At 35.9% G+C, this 18777-nt stretch overlaps 1 protein-coding gene across 7 annotated transcripts in view; it reads right to left on the bottom strand.

The window, feature by feature from the left end:
• The window catches only part of LOC121429484 (dedicator of cytokinesis protein 9-like), a 139713-nt gene that overhangs the window by 106851 nt on the left and 14085 nt on the right, over positions 1–18777 (bottom strand). For all 7 annotated transcript variants that reach the window (XM_041626519.1, XM_041626520.1, XM_041626525.1 and 4 more), the window contains exons 2-5: positions 11611–11727; positions 4873–4962; positions 4009–4091; positions 3260–3422 (exon numbers count right to left, since the gene is read on the bottom strand). In XM_041626519.1, coding sequence (XP_041482453.1) covers positions 3260–3422; positions 4009–4091; positions 4873–4962; positions 11611–11727 — 453 coding nt within the window. The remainder of the gene's footprint in view (positions 1–3259; positions 3423–4008; positions 4092–4872; positions 4963–11610; positions 11728–18777) is intronic.

The following is an 18777-nucleotide window of genomic DNA, read 5'->3' as shown; positions in this document are numbered from 1 at the left end:
CAAGATTTGGTGTTCCATTTCCATAATAACAAATTGCTATTTAAAAAAAGTATGTTTATAGGGCTGAGATGATTATCAGTATTAGTGATCAGGTGATAGCTTTCTTTTTCTAGAAAGCATCAGATGTCTCCCGCCCCCTTGTATTTTTACATTTTGTACAACAGCCAATCTAAAAGAGTCTTCATGCTCCCCCACCCCCTCCCTAAAACAGTGACAAAGAATCCTGATAATAACTGTGCATGCAAGGACAGGTTGTTTTTCAATTCTTCCCTGTTGAATCATAATAACACAATTTTTATTCTTCAAAATGTAGTATTATATTTCAAAAATATATTACGGTACAAATGAAGTGCTCTTGAATGGAAATTTGACTATGTTTTCATCATTCAAAGTGATGAAATTATTTGAGAAACTCAATATCATGGGTAAAACGTCCACACAATTTAAGAGTTGAAGATTCTTAACATTATACTGTAGGTAGCATCCAGCTAATATTTGCTTCAACGCCGTGCAGTGACAATGTACAGTACATCGACATGATATAGCATAGTTACAGTACAGCTGTGTATTTTAGGCCGAGTGTGCTTTTACTATTTATCTTTTGAAAGCGTTGCCTTGTATAGATCCTTGCATGCATCATCCTACCATTTTCTCATAACAACAAAACCATGCATAGTACGACGACCCGAGATGGGCTGCATCCAAGACTTTGGATGGAAGGAAGGATGGATGGATGGAAGAATGGATGGATGGATGGGTGGGTGGATGGATGGAAGGATGGACATATGGACAGATAGATGAAAGAATAAAACGAAGAATGGATGGGTGGATGGATTGAAGGAAAGATGGATGAATGGATATATGGATGGATGAATGGATGGATAGATGGGTGGATGAATGAATAAATGAATGGATAGGTAGATCAATGGATGTTTGGATGGATGGATATATGGATGGATGGACGGATAGACAGACGGACGGACAGATGAGGTAAAAGAAAAATAATGATGGTCAGATAAAGAACAATGTAAAAGAGAGAGGGAAGGTTGAGAGGAAGGGCAAGAGGAATGAGGGGAAATATTGAAGATAGGAGGGATTTATTAAAGGAGTGTTACCACTGCAAAAGAATGAAGAGACTAGAGCTACATATATTAAAACATTGGAAGATAAAGAAATCAGAGTAAAAAAGTAAGAGTAAGATACACCGACACTGTAGGCCTACATAATCTATTCACTTAGCACTGCAAACATTATATATGACAGCTATGAATGGCACTCTATTTGACAAGTTCCCTGCACTCTACTCAACCAGCACATATGAACTCAGCAAAGCAATAATCAACCCGAATGAATCTGTCTCAGGTGGCTGTGTACAACACATACTTGCGAGCAATATCCCTTTAAAATATTTGAAAATATATGAATTACATAGCATTAAAAATTCACAATCATTAGTGGTGATATGATGACTTGAAGTAAAAAAAAGTAAACATTCACTGTTACTTTTAGGGGTTTATGAATATTTGTATAAATTAAACACCAAAATTTAAGTAAAACAGTGGAAATTATTTTCTAGACATCTCATCCTGTGATATTCTATTATCATGAAAAATTATTTTTTAAGTTAAACAAACAATAAAAATATGACTGACAAGCCTGACATTTTAGACCTAAAACTGGGATGACATATTTGTAACCCTTCTGATTGGCATCTTGCATTATTAATGCTGAAGATACACCTGTGTACCAGAAGATGGGTGGCTATATACTGAATGGTGAAACACGGTTGTAAAGTGCAATCGATTATCGTTGGGTTCAGTACGCTATTCATTCCACCATCCTTCTTCCGGCTGGCTTTGGGGGATTTTTTTTTTTAAATAAGGGGGACCAAGAAGAGGGTGTTAACACTTCACCATGGAGGGAGACAGTTTCATATACATGCAGAGTTACACAAGGGGTGTAGAATATACACTGTAGGATGGATTCATTTGAAAGGGTGCTTGATGTAAAATTTTATTGAAGTTGAAATTTTTTTTTTCTTTTGCTGCTAGCCAAATTCACTTAATAAGTTTCGTTTCGGCAGACGGGATAACTGAGTCTAAATGAAAAGTAATGCATTAAAAAAAAATTCTAGTAATAGCAGTGCTGTGAGTAATGCACGCAAATTTTCACTCTGTGAAAGACACCATGTTACTTCTATTGTATTTTGGAAACACCTTAAAACATTCACAGATCAACGGAATGCTATTCCTCATCATCATCACCACTTTTTAATTAATTATCTGAAATGTAACTTTGATATTATTGATATTTTTTCATGAATTTAAAAGGAATACTATGACTACTATATACCCTCATAAATTATACATCTCAGATAATCTCCTCTACTTCTATGATGGCCAATAGGAGGGAATTACCTTGTTTACTGTAAACGCTGTTATTTTCGCGGGATTAATTTTTCGCGCTTGGTGGCTTCAAAACATATTCGCGGGTTCTTAATTTCGCGCTGCACACTCTACAATCACAAAGTCACTTCCTTCTTGCCCATCTGTGAATGGTTTTAATGAAAATTTCAGCAACAAAATTTTATTTTCTGATCATAATTCTTGCTCTAGGGCAGCATAATTAAGCATTATTTTAATCTAATTATGAGCTTTTGTGACATTAAGCGCAACTTTTATTTGCGGGGAGAACATTGGGGAAGGCAAAACGGAGGCGCTGCTAGCTGTTGGCCTGGTATGGACGGCCGAGCACCGGGTAAGGACCGGGGGATTACGGCTATTCAAAGTGCATGGGATCAATCAACAAACATGGGTGACCGACCCAACGTCTTCTCAGAAACTAAACGGATCTAAACACTCACCAATCAAAGAGCAAAAGCAATTTATATTTCAACCAAAATCATAATTTAAATACCGATCTGCGACTGTTCAAAAATGATCGCATTGCTTTGGAACAAATTCTAGCGAAGCATGTGAATTTGGCGCTCAAGCTTGCTTGCGTAAATGCCGCCCTCTTTAGGTCAAATTATGCAATCTCTTTGCCACAACGATACAAGCAATTGGAACCGCGGTTCAAAACTTGCATTAAAAATAGATGCTCGTAAATTCGTGTTTTTAAATTCGCGCTCACCGATCTTGCCGCGAAATACGCAAAAATTTCCACACTGCAAAAATTTCCACTTTACAGTATTTGCATTCCTCTAAACCACTATCATTAAGTTCATATTTCATAACTGTACTTTCTGATGAATACTTACCCTCATAAATTGTATATCTCCTTTGCTCCCAAAAGGTGTTTTGTGAAGGAAGCCTTGCTTGCATATACTCCCCGACGGAGATAGGAGGGAATCGTCTTGTTTATTCTCGTCTGTCTCGTCAACTTCATATTGCTGTGAGGGTAGTCTGTCTGGCATACGGTAGCTACAAGAGTACAAAAAAAAAATTGAAAATAATTTTGACGATACATACTGACCTGAAAAAATTTCAGGCAAGCTTTCATCCAATCATCTGGGCATTTTCAAGCCAAGATTGAAGAATTAGTCTTATATGTATATGTTCACCTGATGTATGAAGTGTTTTAAAAATTCACAGGAGTAGATGAAAGGTGGCCCACAAACTATTAGTTATGCTTTATTCTGTCAAAAAGGCTTCAAATAAGATTCAAAGAATTTCTACCAGGGAGGATTACAATGCTCCTCCTCAACATCATTATCACCATCATCATCAATGTCATCATCACAAACATCATGACCATCATCACCATCATCATCATCACCATCACCATCACCATCATCTTCATCATCATCATCATCACCATCACCATCATCATCAATATCATCAGCAGCAGCAGTAGCATCAACAGGATCATCATCATCACTATTTTCATTATTACTATAATTATCATCACAAACATCATGACCATCGTCACCATCACCCTCATCATCATCATCACCATCATCACCATCATCATCATCATCATTATTGAAGATGAAATCAACTATCTTACTTTGGTAAATCTTGATAACTCCCGGCATAGGCAGCATATTTGTTGTTGATGACTCTCCATTCTGATGTATAGCTGTTTATACACTAAAAAAAATGAACATGCAAATTTATTGTAGGGCTGAAATAAAAATTATTTCACAAAATATAATTTGTATACATGCGTTGTGTGAAAGATGTAATCTAAAGAATGATATGTAGATATTTATGGAGTTTATAACAGATTTCTCTAAGAAAAGCATTGATTCCTCGGCCCCATTACATAAAGGACTTGCAAATGTTATAACTTTGCCATTATGGCAACTACATGTACCATGGAAACCTTGATTCTGATTGGCTGCTGAGCCCTGTTACCATGGTAGTTGCCATTATGGCAAGCAAAGTTACAAGAGTTGCAAGTCCTTTATGAAACGGGCCCCTGATCATTTTCATTTTATTATTTTTTTCTATTTTTGTGGGGGTGTACATGACTACTCCACAGTCATGGAACTGGAATATTTTAAAATATTGTTTTCTGAAAGTATATATAAGATAAAATGTTTAAATGCGAAAGGGGCCTTACCATAAAAACAATAAAAAATGTATCACTGAGAGAGGGTGCACAATGAAATGGTCATCAACTAAAATAAAATTACACAAAATCATTAAATTAAAATTCTAAACTGCATACATTTGTGATTAGTCTATAAAAATCTAATGGTCATCAACAAAAAAATAATATTGCTCTCATTAAAATTAGAAACTGGTCACTGCATACATTTGTGACATAGTCCATTAAATAAAATGACACAAATAACTGTCATTTAAACTTTACTTTAATTTTGTTCTTGCCCTTGATATTTTTTTGTACTTTGATATAATTTCTCACCTCTTTGACAAAGTTGGCAGTAGCTTCCCTCAGTGCGCTGTCTGGCACTGTCGAGCAGGTGGTACGTAACGTCCGAGGGATCGTCGACGCCTATATGAGTAAGGAAAACAAAATTAAAAGTTACATTACAAATTTAGTTTGAGCCAATGTAGGTCTTGTTGATTCAATAACAAAACAACACAAAAGGGATGAAAGCCCTTTCCGCTCTTACATCCTCTATGATTTTGTGATGGAGTTGTCATGGTGCAGTGGTTCTGGTTCGTGTCTGGTAATCAGAGGGTCAGGGTTCAAATCCTACTCCAGGCGTTTATTTCCTTCCGCAAGAATTTTGTCCACATTGTACCACACTCAACCCAGGTTAGGTAAATGGGGATAAGGCAGGAATTTACTCCTTGAAATGCAGAGCATTCATAACAGCTGCTCTGCTCAAGACAGGAGGGTACATGTAATTATGCTGCAATTCATGTAGAGCACAAGATTCTGATAAAAGTAAGCAAGAATATATTTATTCATGCAAAATCTGCAGCATGTATTTAATATCCTTTTTACACCTTTAAGAACTCTCTGTTCGCTGCAGGTGCATGATTACTTGTTTATAAATCATTTCAAGCGTATGCTTTTAGTCCTTTTGCATCTCATACGAATGTCACACATTCTCTTCTGCTGTATACAAAGCAGAATAGTTTAAGAACGCATTAAATCCCTTTTGCATCTCAACATGTATTCTCAAACTGTCTACTGTACCACTTTTGGCGATCCTTCACCAGCAAGTCACAAACCACTCCATCCTCGATCGAAATTGTTCTCGGCATCTAATAAAAACCTTAAATGTCTCGTAGAGATTCTGGAATGCTCTCAAAATTGAAACAGAATCTTCCATCATCTGCTGGCAAGTTATAGGTGTGGGCATTATTGCGTTGGGGATAGATTCAGGCCGTGTTTATAGTACAAGTAGTCGCCTATTTTGGGCGACATCCTCCTCCCTTCGCAAAGTCTGTGTTTGATCACTATTTGCATTCCACAACGACACAGAATCGCGCAAGAAGTGGTAGACATTTATCCCCTCCCCCTCCTGAAATCAAGATCATTAGCTTGGATGATTTTATCAATTAGCACCTGTGCATTGACAACTATATTAAATCACCCTGAAGGAAAAAAAAAAATTCTTAAAATTGTAAATAATTGAATGGTTCAAGCATATTTTATATTCAAACTCAGTCAGTATCATTACTCATCACTTTCCAACCCATCTCTGCTCGTAGTCAATCTCAGAATAGTAATAAAAGTACTTGTCTTATAAAGACAGAACATAGCATTTGTTCTATTATTTTCATGTGCACTTTCCAAGAGAAATACATGTAGCAAGTCAGAACCTCAACCCCCCCCCTCATTTCTCTCAGTACTTAGGTAGAAAGAAGGAAATCCCTTCCTGCTCGAAGACAGAACTGTTCCAGACAAACAACTTTCGCTCTGATCATGAATGTCCTACCATCCGCGAATTCTAAGCATCATGATAGCTGACGAATGACGACGGATTGGAATGTCAGAAAACGTGTCTAATATCGCTCATCCTGAAAAGTACCAAATCGCTGTGACATTTGAAGCGGCATGCCTCGTGTACAAAACCAGACCCCTCAGCCTCTTTTCAATCTTGTTTTGAACCAAGCCCCAGAACACTGTTGCTCAGCCGATCCTTATATGGAGCATACCAGGATTCACTTTCAAATAGTGATTTATGAATTATCCTGTGATCTTAAAGAGAAATTCCAGTAGTTGCAGTAAACGCTGATTTCATGAGAAAGTCTGTAAAACCAGGCTGAATTGTCAGAATATCATTGAGGATCTAGATCTGGTACAGTTACATAAACTGAACTTTGTGAAATCTTGAAATCTACGCTGAAAAACGTTCACACTGAAGATCACCAACACAGATAGGCACAAATGGGACAGTGTATTATTATTGCTGGAATAAAGACCCGACGGAAGTGGGCGAATCCGCGCTTATTTTTCTTATTTCTCAGCAATTACACAATTTCTCCCAGAATCCTTTGGCACATATTTTTTATTCATACAAACAGACACTTGGGTGGTCATTATATTAGATTCTGTAAAAAGTCATTTTGAGATCGTTACCAAAACTGGAATTTATCTTTAAATCAATTGAACATTTTCTTCATATCAATAATAATAATAATCCGCTTTTATAAAGTATAGCGCTTCCAAACGACATGTCTATGCGCTTTACAGATAAATTATTACCCCCGTCATCGGATTCAATAGTCATTCCTGCACACAATGTGTGCACATCCTCCACTCCCTGAGGAGTATTCCAGTCAGTCGCCCATGAGGCGCACATACATGCAGTAATGGACAAGCTACAATGACTTTCACATCCTACCAGGTATCCATTTAGCACCTGTGTCAACTCAAGTGTGGCAAAGTATGGATTAACGCCTTGCCAAAGGACGCCAGACCGCAGTGGGATTTGAACACATGACCCTCTGTTTACAAGGCAAGATACAGAACCACTACACCATGGCCCTCCATATGAAATACTTAACCAATGTTAATATTAAACAATGGTAAGTCAGCAGTAAACTAAAAATATGGATTGAAAAAAAATGTACATGTATCCATTATGACATTAACTATTTCCAACATTACATTATAATGTGATCACAGTTTAACATTAATGTGGCTAGTATTAAAAGCATAAAGTGGCCTACTGATTATACATGTTTTAAATCATGTCAAATGACTATTCTTTTTAAATTTACTTCTTGGCAAGATATAAATACCAAAGAAACCACCAACACGTGCCTAAAGCATAAACACCATATTTCTGGCATAGATTATCAAATACTGACAATATGCAATTACAGGCTTATTCAATTACAATCCCTTGAAAATTACGAAGCACCACTTAAACAAAGGCATCGTGATCCTGGATGACAAAGAAACAAATGGTGCGACTATCATGTTAATTACCGAGGTATTAGATTTCACACATAGGGCCTACACCTATACCAATCGCCATTCACAGAACAATCATCAATACCCTTTAAACAATCGGATGAATTCCCCCATCTGCCCTCGGGAGGAGGAATGAGGGGAAGATGATCATAAAGATGTTCTTTGTCTCCGCCCCCATCTCTAATATCCGTCACACATTCCCTCTCATGACTGTCTGTCTGTCTCGTCCTCCAGACAAAGACTCATACATCAGAGGTTCCAGACTGAAATATGGCTTGTTTACATTAAACATCTTCCTCCGCACATTCAAGAACATTGATTGGTGTCTGCGTGGCTGCTTTTCAACAACACAGGAAAACATCTCACACTAAAATGTTCAAGCAATTTAATCTTCTGATCCAATCTTACATGTACTTCTCAGATCCAGCACCAATAATCAATGGACAATATATCTTGTAATTCTGTAGATAAAATAATTCATTGTTTTCATTGTTTTGTTTTTTCTGTTTTGTTTGAATGACTTGTAAGTAAAGTTGATTGGTACTTTTTTTATGAATATTGCTTTGAAACATCTGTGTAAAGTGCTAAATGATCTCACTATTACTATTTCATCATTATATAACATTAATTTTGTGTGTAACTATTTTTGTAATTTTGGTTATGTATCCTAAGTTCATGAAACATGTTATTTCATGCTCGTAAGCTCATGACAAGATTGTGATGCAACCTGGGCCATCCAAAATTCCCAAACTGCATCATAAACAGGAGTATGATTCACTTGAAATTGATCACAGGTTTTGTGAAACATGGACCAGGTGTAAACAGATCAAGACAGTAACTTTGAATGTTGTAGACTTTAATATATTAGCAGGAAGAATCAGCTTTCAATATTTGGAGCCACCAGCATGTTCAATAATTAAACACTTCTCTTGTTTACATACGTAAAACATAGTTCAAACAAGATACTATTATATTGATTCCATTTCAAACAAGTCCATTGTCCGCTGTATGCAATATACATGTAATTATTCAAGACAAAGGCTGAAGCCTTGGTTATCATTTCTCTATTTTTCTTTGTTTTGGCTTTTTAGGCTGTGTATCAATGCTGTAATTCAACTTCAGTCATTTTGTTAGGACGAGCGAGAGGAGGGGGTTGTTGTAAAAATGTGTTAACCTACATGGAAATTATAAAAAATAAAATTCTTAAAGCTGTTATCCTTTCTCTGCAAAAAAAAATTAACCTTAAAATGAAACAGCTCTCCTTAGATAATTTCCTTTCAGTTTCACACACCAAGTTAATTTTCTTTTTATCTGTATCCAATCTATTTATCTTTATCATATTGGTGTTGATTTCAATTTTCAATATTCTATTTCAAGATTTTGGTATTTTTAATCCCTCTATATACATCTCACAATCCTCTTGCTCCCCTTCCCATCCCACCCCCACCCCCAACCAATTAAACCAATTCTCTAGAATAATGTCAATGTGTGTATGTGGTCTGAACTATGCATGTGAGCAATGAGTCATTGTCAACAGTATACACTGTACTACATGTGAGCCAGTTTGGAGAGAGCCTTTGACATACCTCTTCTTTGAAATGAAATCATTTCTCTGCAAACATTGTAGTCCCAGACATACATCGCTGTGTATACTTATCAACCAATTAAGATTGCACTTTCAGGGAGTACACTTTATTAAAGGTGATTATGTGTATAGGTGTCCATGATTTCCTCACAGACATAAATTCAAATATCTAATTCACTTTTAACTATGAATGTAAAATGTTATTACATCACCCTGTGCTATTGAAATAGGCTGACCTACATCCTCAGTTGAAATAGTGAAATTCTATTTGCAATGAATTATATATGGAGATATTGAAAAAAAAATTATTTTGGGGTTTAAAAGATATTGTAAAAAAAATACTTTTTTATTTTGGTGTTTAAAAGATATTGCTGAAAAGTGGTTACAAAATTGAAAAGATGCAATGGCCTTTATATCAAAGCCCTTTAAAAACTCAAGTAACCTTTGAAATAAAAAGAAAAAGACAAAAATCGTCACTGTTGTTGAGCTTGGTAGAAAATTGCTCCAATAATATGTCAACATCTACATTAGATAGCGAGATAATTTTCCATGTAACTTTAATAGTAATAAACTATAAAGATCCACAAAAAATAATACAAACTGTTTTGAGAGTTGACACTTTTATGAAATAAATATTTCATCTCTAAATACAATTTAAATGCTTTCTGAGGAATAAATGATCAATTCAAGTATGGCTTTAGTCCAGAAAAAAAACACAGGCAATGATAATGCATTCAATTTCTTTTTTCCAGTAGCTTCTCATACGGTACAAACCAACAGATACCATAGTCTGCAGGATCAGACCCTGATTGAAACCTGAAATCAGTCTTAACACGAGACTACTGTACAGAAGTCAATGTCGGGGGTTTTAGGCTGCATACTCAGACCAATTTCCTACATGTATATTGAAGGGATTTGCAAAGCAAACTAGATGTATGTCTCCTCAAGGAGAGATTATAACTCTTTTGGGTAATAGAATTTGATCATGTAGTCTGGGATGAAAATGATCAGACCGATGTGTATCCCCACAAGTGTCTGGTAAATCAGTTATTTGATAGAGGGTATATCAATATTTCAGATCATCCATTGAGGATTTGCATTAAAAATGAAGGGGGTCACGTTTCCCCACATGGGAGGGTTGTGTAAACAGTAAAGTCAAAATTAGTGTGGCCTAATGAGTAAGGCAGCGCCTATAAAGTGAGGAAATAAAGATGATTTTTTTTTTATTAAAAACCTGTTTTGCGAGTTGTATTTATCAAACGTGCATATAGTCTCCAAACAGAGCATGATTTTATGCAGCGATACAAAAGTGGCAGATTCGATGCATAAATATTCAATGAAACATTTTATTCTCCCTTACTTTTATTTGACAGTAGGACATATGTACAGCATATTCAATATCCCATTGGATTACAATCTGAACTGAAACCAAATGAAGGCTAGTTCCTATCGCAAGTGAAATGCGTAAAAGAACCAACATGTATACAACTTCAAATTAATTCTGTTGCCTTGCAAGTATCAAGTTCAGTATGAACCACATCTGACGAGTCCAAGTGTACCTAGGGGAAATGTTTTGAGGAAGGAGGGGGCACGGCCAAGGTTAAAGAGGAAATGCCCCCCAATTACAATCAATTTGTACTAATTTCCTTCACTGTGCACTGGGGAATTATGGGAGCAAACCGTGTGGAAACAAACATGTCAAATTTACACCCGAATGGTCCCGACTATCTCGGTCAATTGGCAGATTTAGGTGAATATGCTAAGTATTTGAAATGAAACGATTAAAAAAAATAAGGATATCTTGATTCACCCATATTTGACTGAGTTCTGACAATCCAAGTTATTTTTAGTTCTTGAAATTCTGATTAATGCTACAATTGACACAGACGGTGTCTTAGGAGTCTAGTCTTCACTCCAGACCTGTTTAATTAGTTGAAGTGACAAATATGAGTCTAGGCTTGCAGACTGCATTTACACCAACCGAACAAACTGCAGATCAACTGACCGTACAAAATTGCAAACAATATCAGTTTTGAGAGGTCTGGAATCGATTTCACTTGTGCGAACGTAAAAAATATTTATTTTTCATCAAATGTGAACACAGTCTCCTTTGAAGGAACCGATTTCAACCAACCCCCCCCCTTCCTATCTACAGTGAACAGAAGTGCTGGTTTACTCACCGATACGTCGTCGACAGGAAACAGTAGCATGAGCCGGAGAGGGTCATTGCTGAGTTGCGAGCGCTTCTGGGTCAGGTAGTTCTCGTAAGCAACGGGCTCGATGATCTCCAGCTTTTCCTGTTGGTTCGATGGGATAAAAAGAAATAGAGGGGATATTAGAAATGATTGAGATTAAATACACAAGTGTTGATGGAAGCCGTCTTAGATTAAATAGGTTGAAATACTTATTGTCCTTTAATTCACATTCATTTTACTTCATTCATCAATAATAAATTCTAAAGTAAGTATTTCCCATATATGTTAACTATGACTATATGCATATACAGTCCAACAACAAAATATTTCTCATTAATATAAATCCATAACATAACAGAGCAATAAACACTCGGTTTTAGTGTAATGTGAAAATGCAAACCAACTCGTCACCATCATCATTTTCATCATCACCATCATCATCACCAACACCACCACCATCATCATCATCATCTTCATCATCATCACCACCATCATCATCATTATCACCATCATCATCATCCTTACCCCATCGTCATACATGTAAGGTCATTACCAATGTCTTTATCAATAGAGTGGGAAAAATGATTGCTAACATTTTTGTATGTTGTATTTCACTGACATGTGATACTGGATTTTAAGGGCAAAGGCCCTTGTACCAGACCCCTCTCCCCACCCCACCCCAAAATACACACAAACTAATACAAAGACAATTATTAAAATGAAATAAGATTGACATCATATCTCTCAATTAATACATGATAACTTTACACAAAAAGATATATGAAATGTATCACTTTATGCTTTCAGGAAGAAGGGGGTGGGGAGGGGGATCCTTCCTTGAAAACTCTTAACATTTCTTTGATCAAAAAGGCTGGTCCAAAGGCCTACATGTATGGTGCATGGGAACCAGACAAAAGTTGAGGAATATTATTAAAAACCACATCTCAAATATCAGGGTAAGTTCTCACAAACACCTGTTACAAGAGTTAAACCCATCAAAAATCTTTGTGATTGAGAACCCATACATGTTCTAATAGAAAGTTTTTCTAAAACATGTACTTTTGTGAAAGGAGGTCCAGATGAAATAGAAAAGTTATGAATTGAAACTTTCAATATCAGTATGGCATTACATAGTTATCAGATTGAAACTGAAAGGGCAGCTGCTGAAAATAATTTGATTACATTTCTTGATTTTAAGTCAGAATTATAAATCTGGAAATTGGACCCTTCTAGCTGCTGAAGAGCATAGGATTTGCAAATGGTTTTGATTTGGGAAACTTTACTGTCATATGAGAAGCTGTGGGAGACAAACATTGTTTGGGGGTTTTGTATTGTAAACATTTAAGAAACCATTCCCAGACAAAACAATATATTTTGAGATAAACCAATTCTATCTATTTTTATGCCATGATGTAGTGATCCTTTATTAAAAGACTAAAAATATAGATTTTATTCAATGAAGTTGCTATTTATGATTTTCATAGTGATTTAATTGGATATAACTGAACAATATTTTTATTCATGCAACTTTCAAAAGCTTCGGTTTTGAGTTGAAACAGTGTGATGGAATTAATAGAATTTATCCAGGACACTGTATCACAAATCTAAAATGTTAGTAATATTTTTTTTAAGTTTTGATTGCAATGAGTTTGATTGCAATGAAATTTTTATACAACGCTGTTTACTATATGGACCTTACAGTAATTGTTTAAACAGTTTAAACAGATGTTTAAAACCTTAAACAACAAAGTTTAATTTTCATATCTAATCTTCAATAAATTAAACATGATTGTTTAAACAACTACTGTAAGGTTCATATAGTAAACAGCGTTGTATAAAATCTTAAACAGTGTTTTACTGTGTACGTACATGTACAATCAGTCATTAAAATCAATTATCCCATTGATCTCAGAGCATCGTCTCACAGGGCCCTGGAGTAACGAAGATTTTATACAGTGTGTTTTTGTTTTACAGGCACTATCTCCTCATCTGTTCAAGTCCCAAGAAAAAACACTTCTTCATCGCATCACCTCTCTCTCAAAAGGACCACTATGATCGCATGCCAGGTGAAAGCATTCTTTATCAACCTTCCACATGCATTATTGAATTTGCCCGTCGACCGTTAATACAAGGAGATGGGCATCGCGACTTGCTATCCTCGTGAAAGGCACGCTTGTAGAGGGGCCCCGGTGCAGATAATTTCCGGTAATTGCAGGAAGAGGTGAAACGCAGACGAGGCTTGCGACACTCCTCTACGAATGCGTGCATCAATTTGAAAAATTATGACAGGGATACTCGGCTCCACTTTGTATGTTGTAACCATGTGGATGGTTGGGGGGTGGGGGAGGGCGGGGGGCAGCAGCAGAAGGTGGGGGGTATTTAGATGTGAATGTACTATTCAAATATTTACCAGGTTATACATACATGTAATGTAGTTGTCAGTATGTATAGCAGGGTGAAAGGCAACTAGTCTGCAAGCACAGACCCTGATTGAAACTTTGATCAACAAGCGTGTCTCCACGCAAAGACTAGCACCTGAGCGAGAGGGCCTTCAGTACACAAGCCATGAGTAGGCTGCAATTTAGACCCTTAACTCGAGTGAAGGGTTGCACAGCAGACTACAAGACAACTGGTCACTGAGTTTCACCTCCACATATAGGTCTATACAGTTTTATTACTTGATCAACCCAATTTATTAACTTGTTTCATTTGTCTTTCAGGGGAGTAAACTATTTTCACTTTTTTTTAGGGAGGAGAAAACAATGCACAGTAACCGGAATTATTACACCCCATGTATCTCTCTTTATTTAAAAATAAAATAAAATTGACCTGGAAAGACAGTAGCATGGTTCATGATATTTAATTTCAGTGCACAGTAAATGAATATTGCTGTGAAATATTTATTTTCTGATCAATACATCATCAAGACTTGGCATTTTGTGTTATTAATGACTGAATACTGATGTGCAGTTCTCCTTTTACATTAAATGTAGTTGACTGGCATAATGATGCATTGATCGCAGACAGCATACCCACTCAATGTGTAATGAGCAAATATGTACAATCAAGCACAAGACAAAAGTCATTATTAAAGTTACATGTATGTTCACATGGCAGTAGCTGGAGATTAAGTTTAACTCAAGGTTAAAACCATAAGGATTAAACTTGGTGACAACAGGAATGCTGTTCATACAAAAACATGAAGATTTTCAGTAGAGTATAGTAGGACAGTGGATGGGGAGGGGCGATCCTCCCTCAGATGGTGGATAAAATGTTAATAGTCAAAGTTTGATTACTTTCACTTTATGGCCCATATTCTGATAGCAGGCTTAACTTAAACTCATGTTTAAAGTTGTGGTTTAAGTATGGATAGCCAATTTGTACATAAATCACTATTAATAGTAGAGATATCATACTTCAGCTCATTTGGCTCTCAAATCATTCATAATTGTGTAGGAAGTATAAAAATATTGTCTTCACCATCAGTGAATCAGGAAAGAGCACAGTAAACATAGGAAACATACAACTTAATAAAAATGTTTATACTTTTAGCTTCCCATACTTAAACCACAACTTCAAACCTGAGTTTAAGTTAAACCCGACTTCAGAAGAATAGGCCTATGAATCCACACTCATTAACAATTATGGGGGATTGCTTTTTGTTAAATTGTTGTCTTCTTTACAGAATCTGAGTGGTTCCTGTAAGAATTTCAGAATAGGGAAACTTATCAAGGTTCTGTGTGAACATATTCCATATTAATGAGTGTGGACTAATTAAAGTTTGTATGCATTCCACATTTCCGATGGAATAATGCCTGATTCATCACATCACATGCCTCCACCACAGGTCATGCTCCTTTATACTACACATCAATAATTTTTCACAATTCAATGACAAATACCAAAATGCAATAGTTGAATGTCATGATTTTCTAGGAAAAGTGGGTGTAATACATGTAGTTCTCCAAAACTAAGTGCCAAAAGCAAAGCACGGATCTACCATCTTTTCTTATTTTTTTACGAAAGAGAAAAAGGGATAACAGAAAACCATGTTGGACTTGAGAAACAAAGTCAAGGTTTGGTCAAAAACAGAATGATTGAAAATTTGATGACCTATAAAAAATAATAAGTGTGAAGCAAGAAGAGAAACCTCATCAAAACAAAACAGATTGACAGATCAGGTCATTATACTGATAATAACAGGGGCGGATCCAGGGGGGCACATTTTCCCGAGGAAAAATTTGACAGGCAAAAAAAAAGTCTTCCCTTTCAAAGGGGGGGACACTTCTGTTTTAACAGCATTTTGTGCATTTCAAAAGGGGGCACAGAGCTGGCTGTACCCCATCCCCCCCATCCGCCAGTGGATAATAATATAAATGGAATTGATATAATACATTTTCTAATTAAATACTAAACATCAATTTTTTCATAATTTTCATGCACACTGCTATTGCCCTGCATCATCTGCTTGAGAAAAAAATAATGATCTTAAGAGTATACACAATTACACATCATGTTTGGATTGTTTTTTTTATTTATGAATGAAATATTATAGTACCTCCAATATCTTATCAATATAATCTCTGAAGTCTGAACCAGCTCTATGTGGGGGTGACAGTTAATATTTTGGATGAGGACAAATATCAGATCCTCCACCCAACTGTCAGTGTTGCATTTAGTAATCCTGCCTGCTTGCTTGTTTGACTAGCCGCCCTTTCACACGGTAAAAAAATCATAATTTGAATGATTCCAGTGAAAAATAAGGCTGATGACAAATTGTTAGCATGTGTGAAACCAAACTAGAACATGATTAGAATCACAAAGATCTGCAATCATCATTACAATGATGATTCACGTGTGAAAAGGCCCCAAATCTATTCTCAGAAGTCGGAACGAAGTTAAGTGGGGAAGAACAGGTGAATAGGTATGAGTAAAGGAAAGATAAATTATTTTAGATATTTTTATTGCTACTTCTTCCTGTCATCAACGACAATGAACTCAGTCAGCCTTCTCATAGCAAATTATACGTTCCAATAGTTTGAAGTGAAAACTGGTCAGTTTGGGGAAAGGAAGTAGTCTGAATTTGAAGCTTAAAAGCTCTCACAAAGGACCATCACTGAGCAACAACTTGTTTCAGTGCTAAACTTGTCTCAGGACAAACTTGTTGCAGTGTCCATTAGATCTTTGAAAGATTGCCAAAAAGGGTTGTAAAAATTTAATAATTTCACTATTAAAGGACAATTATTTCACTAGTATTATAGTGTTAATAGAATACATCATAATAGAATAAAAGATAATTGATGAGAAAATTACAATCAATGCAAGATATTACTTTGCAATATATAGTTTTGTCAAGTTCTTTTCAATAATAAATGTACACACATGTCATAAGTGTATGACCTGTTTAGGTCTGATTCAAGTTTTGACAAAGACTAATCTCCCAAGGTGTCAGACCATGAATGAGATTTAATAGTAGCCCCCTCCCCAGAAACCTTAATCTCATAATACTCTCATAATGCTAATCCCTTTAATGTACATGTAGCAACTAATCCTGTTCCATCACAGTGGCTCGAACATTAATTTACATACACGTACATCCCTGACAAAAAGTAAGCTCCCTTTGTTAGCTGCGTCATTCATGAATTATGACAATTAGCCCACTGATTCTATGAACATGACATTTATCCAATTTTAAAAATGTGATAACATCTCTAAGGTTACACCAGTGAACAAAGAATCTCCGGTTTCATCATTCCTATTGCCCCTTCAAGTTCATTCCCACATTAATACCTCTGATGCAATTTTGGACCCCAACGTCCTTCAAACATGGTGCCCTTGTCTAGAGCGTCTTCAAAGGGACAAAAAAGAGAGAATCTCATTTCCTATTTCTGCACACTCCGATCACAACCACGAATGTCGCCACGGAGGGGAGGGGTGTGTCAACGCAAGAAACGAACGGCGCGACATAATATCCGCGAGTTCGGTTACAGGGCGGATAAATGTGTGCAATGATGAGTGATTTTAGTCAAGAACATGGAGGACTCATTCATGTGCTGCCTACCTCCGGTGAGGTAATGTGATCAATTTAATATGCACAGACGAGAAACAACATTTGCCTGAATGTATCTGTGTGCAAAAAAGAAGCCAGGCAAATCCACCTGAGTATTCTACCATGATTTTAAAGGCAGGTTCTGCTTTTAGTTAAAGGGAAAATGATACATCTGATACATGTTTATGAGAATGCTCATGTTTTGTGAAATTTGAAATATTATGAAGTTATGAAGATAATTAACAATCCATACTTCACCACTTCGAAGAGGCCTAACAATCGGGAATTCTCAATCTATGGTATTCTTTGTCAGATACTCTGTCAAAATTCTATATTCTCAAGTTTTATCTTTAAAGCATTAATATTTACAAATATTCAATAAAAAATAAAGATTTATTCATTGAAATTTGATTACATTGTCATTTGTAAGGTTATGTTCAATAGTGGAAGGAATGTTGGCGGATATCCTGTAACAATTTACAATTAAAGGAGATGAAATTAGAATCATATTTGAAATGTATATTGATTTCAAAGTTGAAACAAAATAAATTGCATTTTTAGTTATAAACTCACTCTTATATCAATTACTTTTGCTTTTTGTGGTATTCAGTTTATGCAGCAAACTCCAATCCTAAATATTTTAGGACCATGATAACCAATATTTATGAACACATTTTGTGCAATCATTCTATCATCACAAGAAAAGCCAGTGCATAAGCAAAGCCAGGCCCAACGCCTCTTTAAACAAATGTTAATATTGCAGACCAGCCCTGTCTCGCTCAACATTAATGTTGATCCCGTATATGAGAATGTAATCTCCCAGAGACGTCATACCATGAGTATATTACATTAGGTTTAATTTTCCGATGCACATGATACTTGTTCATGTTTGAATTAGCGACATTAGCTCACAGCATATGAATCTTAATAATAATATGTGAATTTACATGTATGTATACATGACAACATTTTTTCCACACATTTTATTCAGTCTATAAGCAAGGAACAGACAAGTGATCATGTTCATCTGACAAAGTTGAAAGTAACTTCTGATTACAAGAGTGACTTGAGTTGATATTTTGAAGAAAAAATCTACCTTTCAT

The sequence above is a fragment of the Lytechinus variegatus genome, chromosome 16, assembly GCF_018143015.1.
Source record: "Lytechinus variegatus isolate NC3 chromosome 16, Lvar_3.0, whole genome shotgun sequence".
Taxonomy (NCBI): domain Eukaryota; kingdom Metazoa; phylum Echinodermata; class Echinoidea; order Temnopleuroida; family Toxopneustidae; genus Lytechinus; species Lytechinus variegatus.
This window is presented reverse-complemented; position numbering and strand designations above follow the sequence as displayed.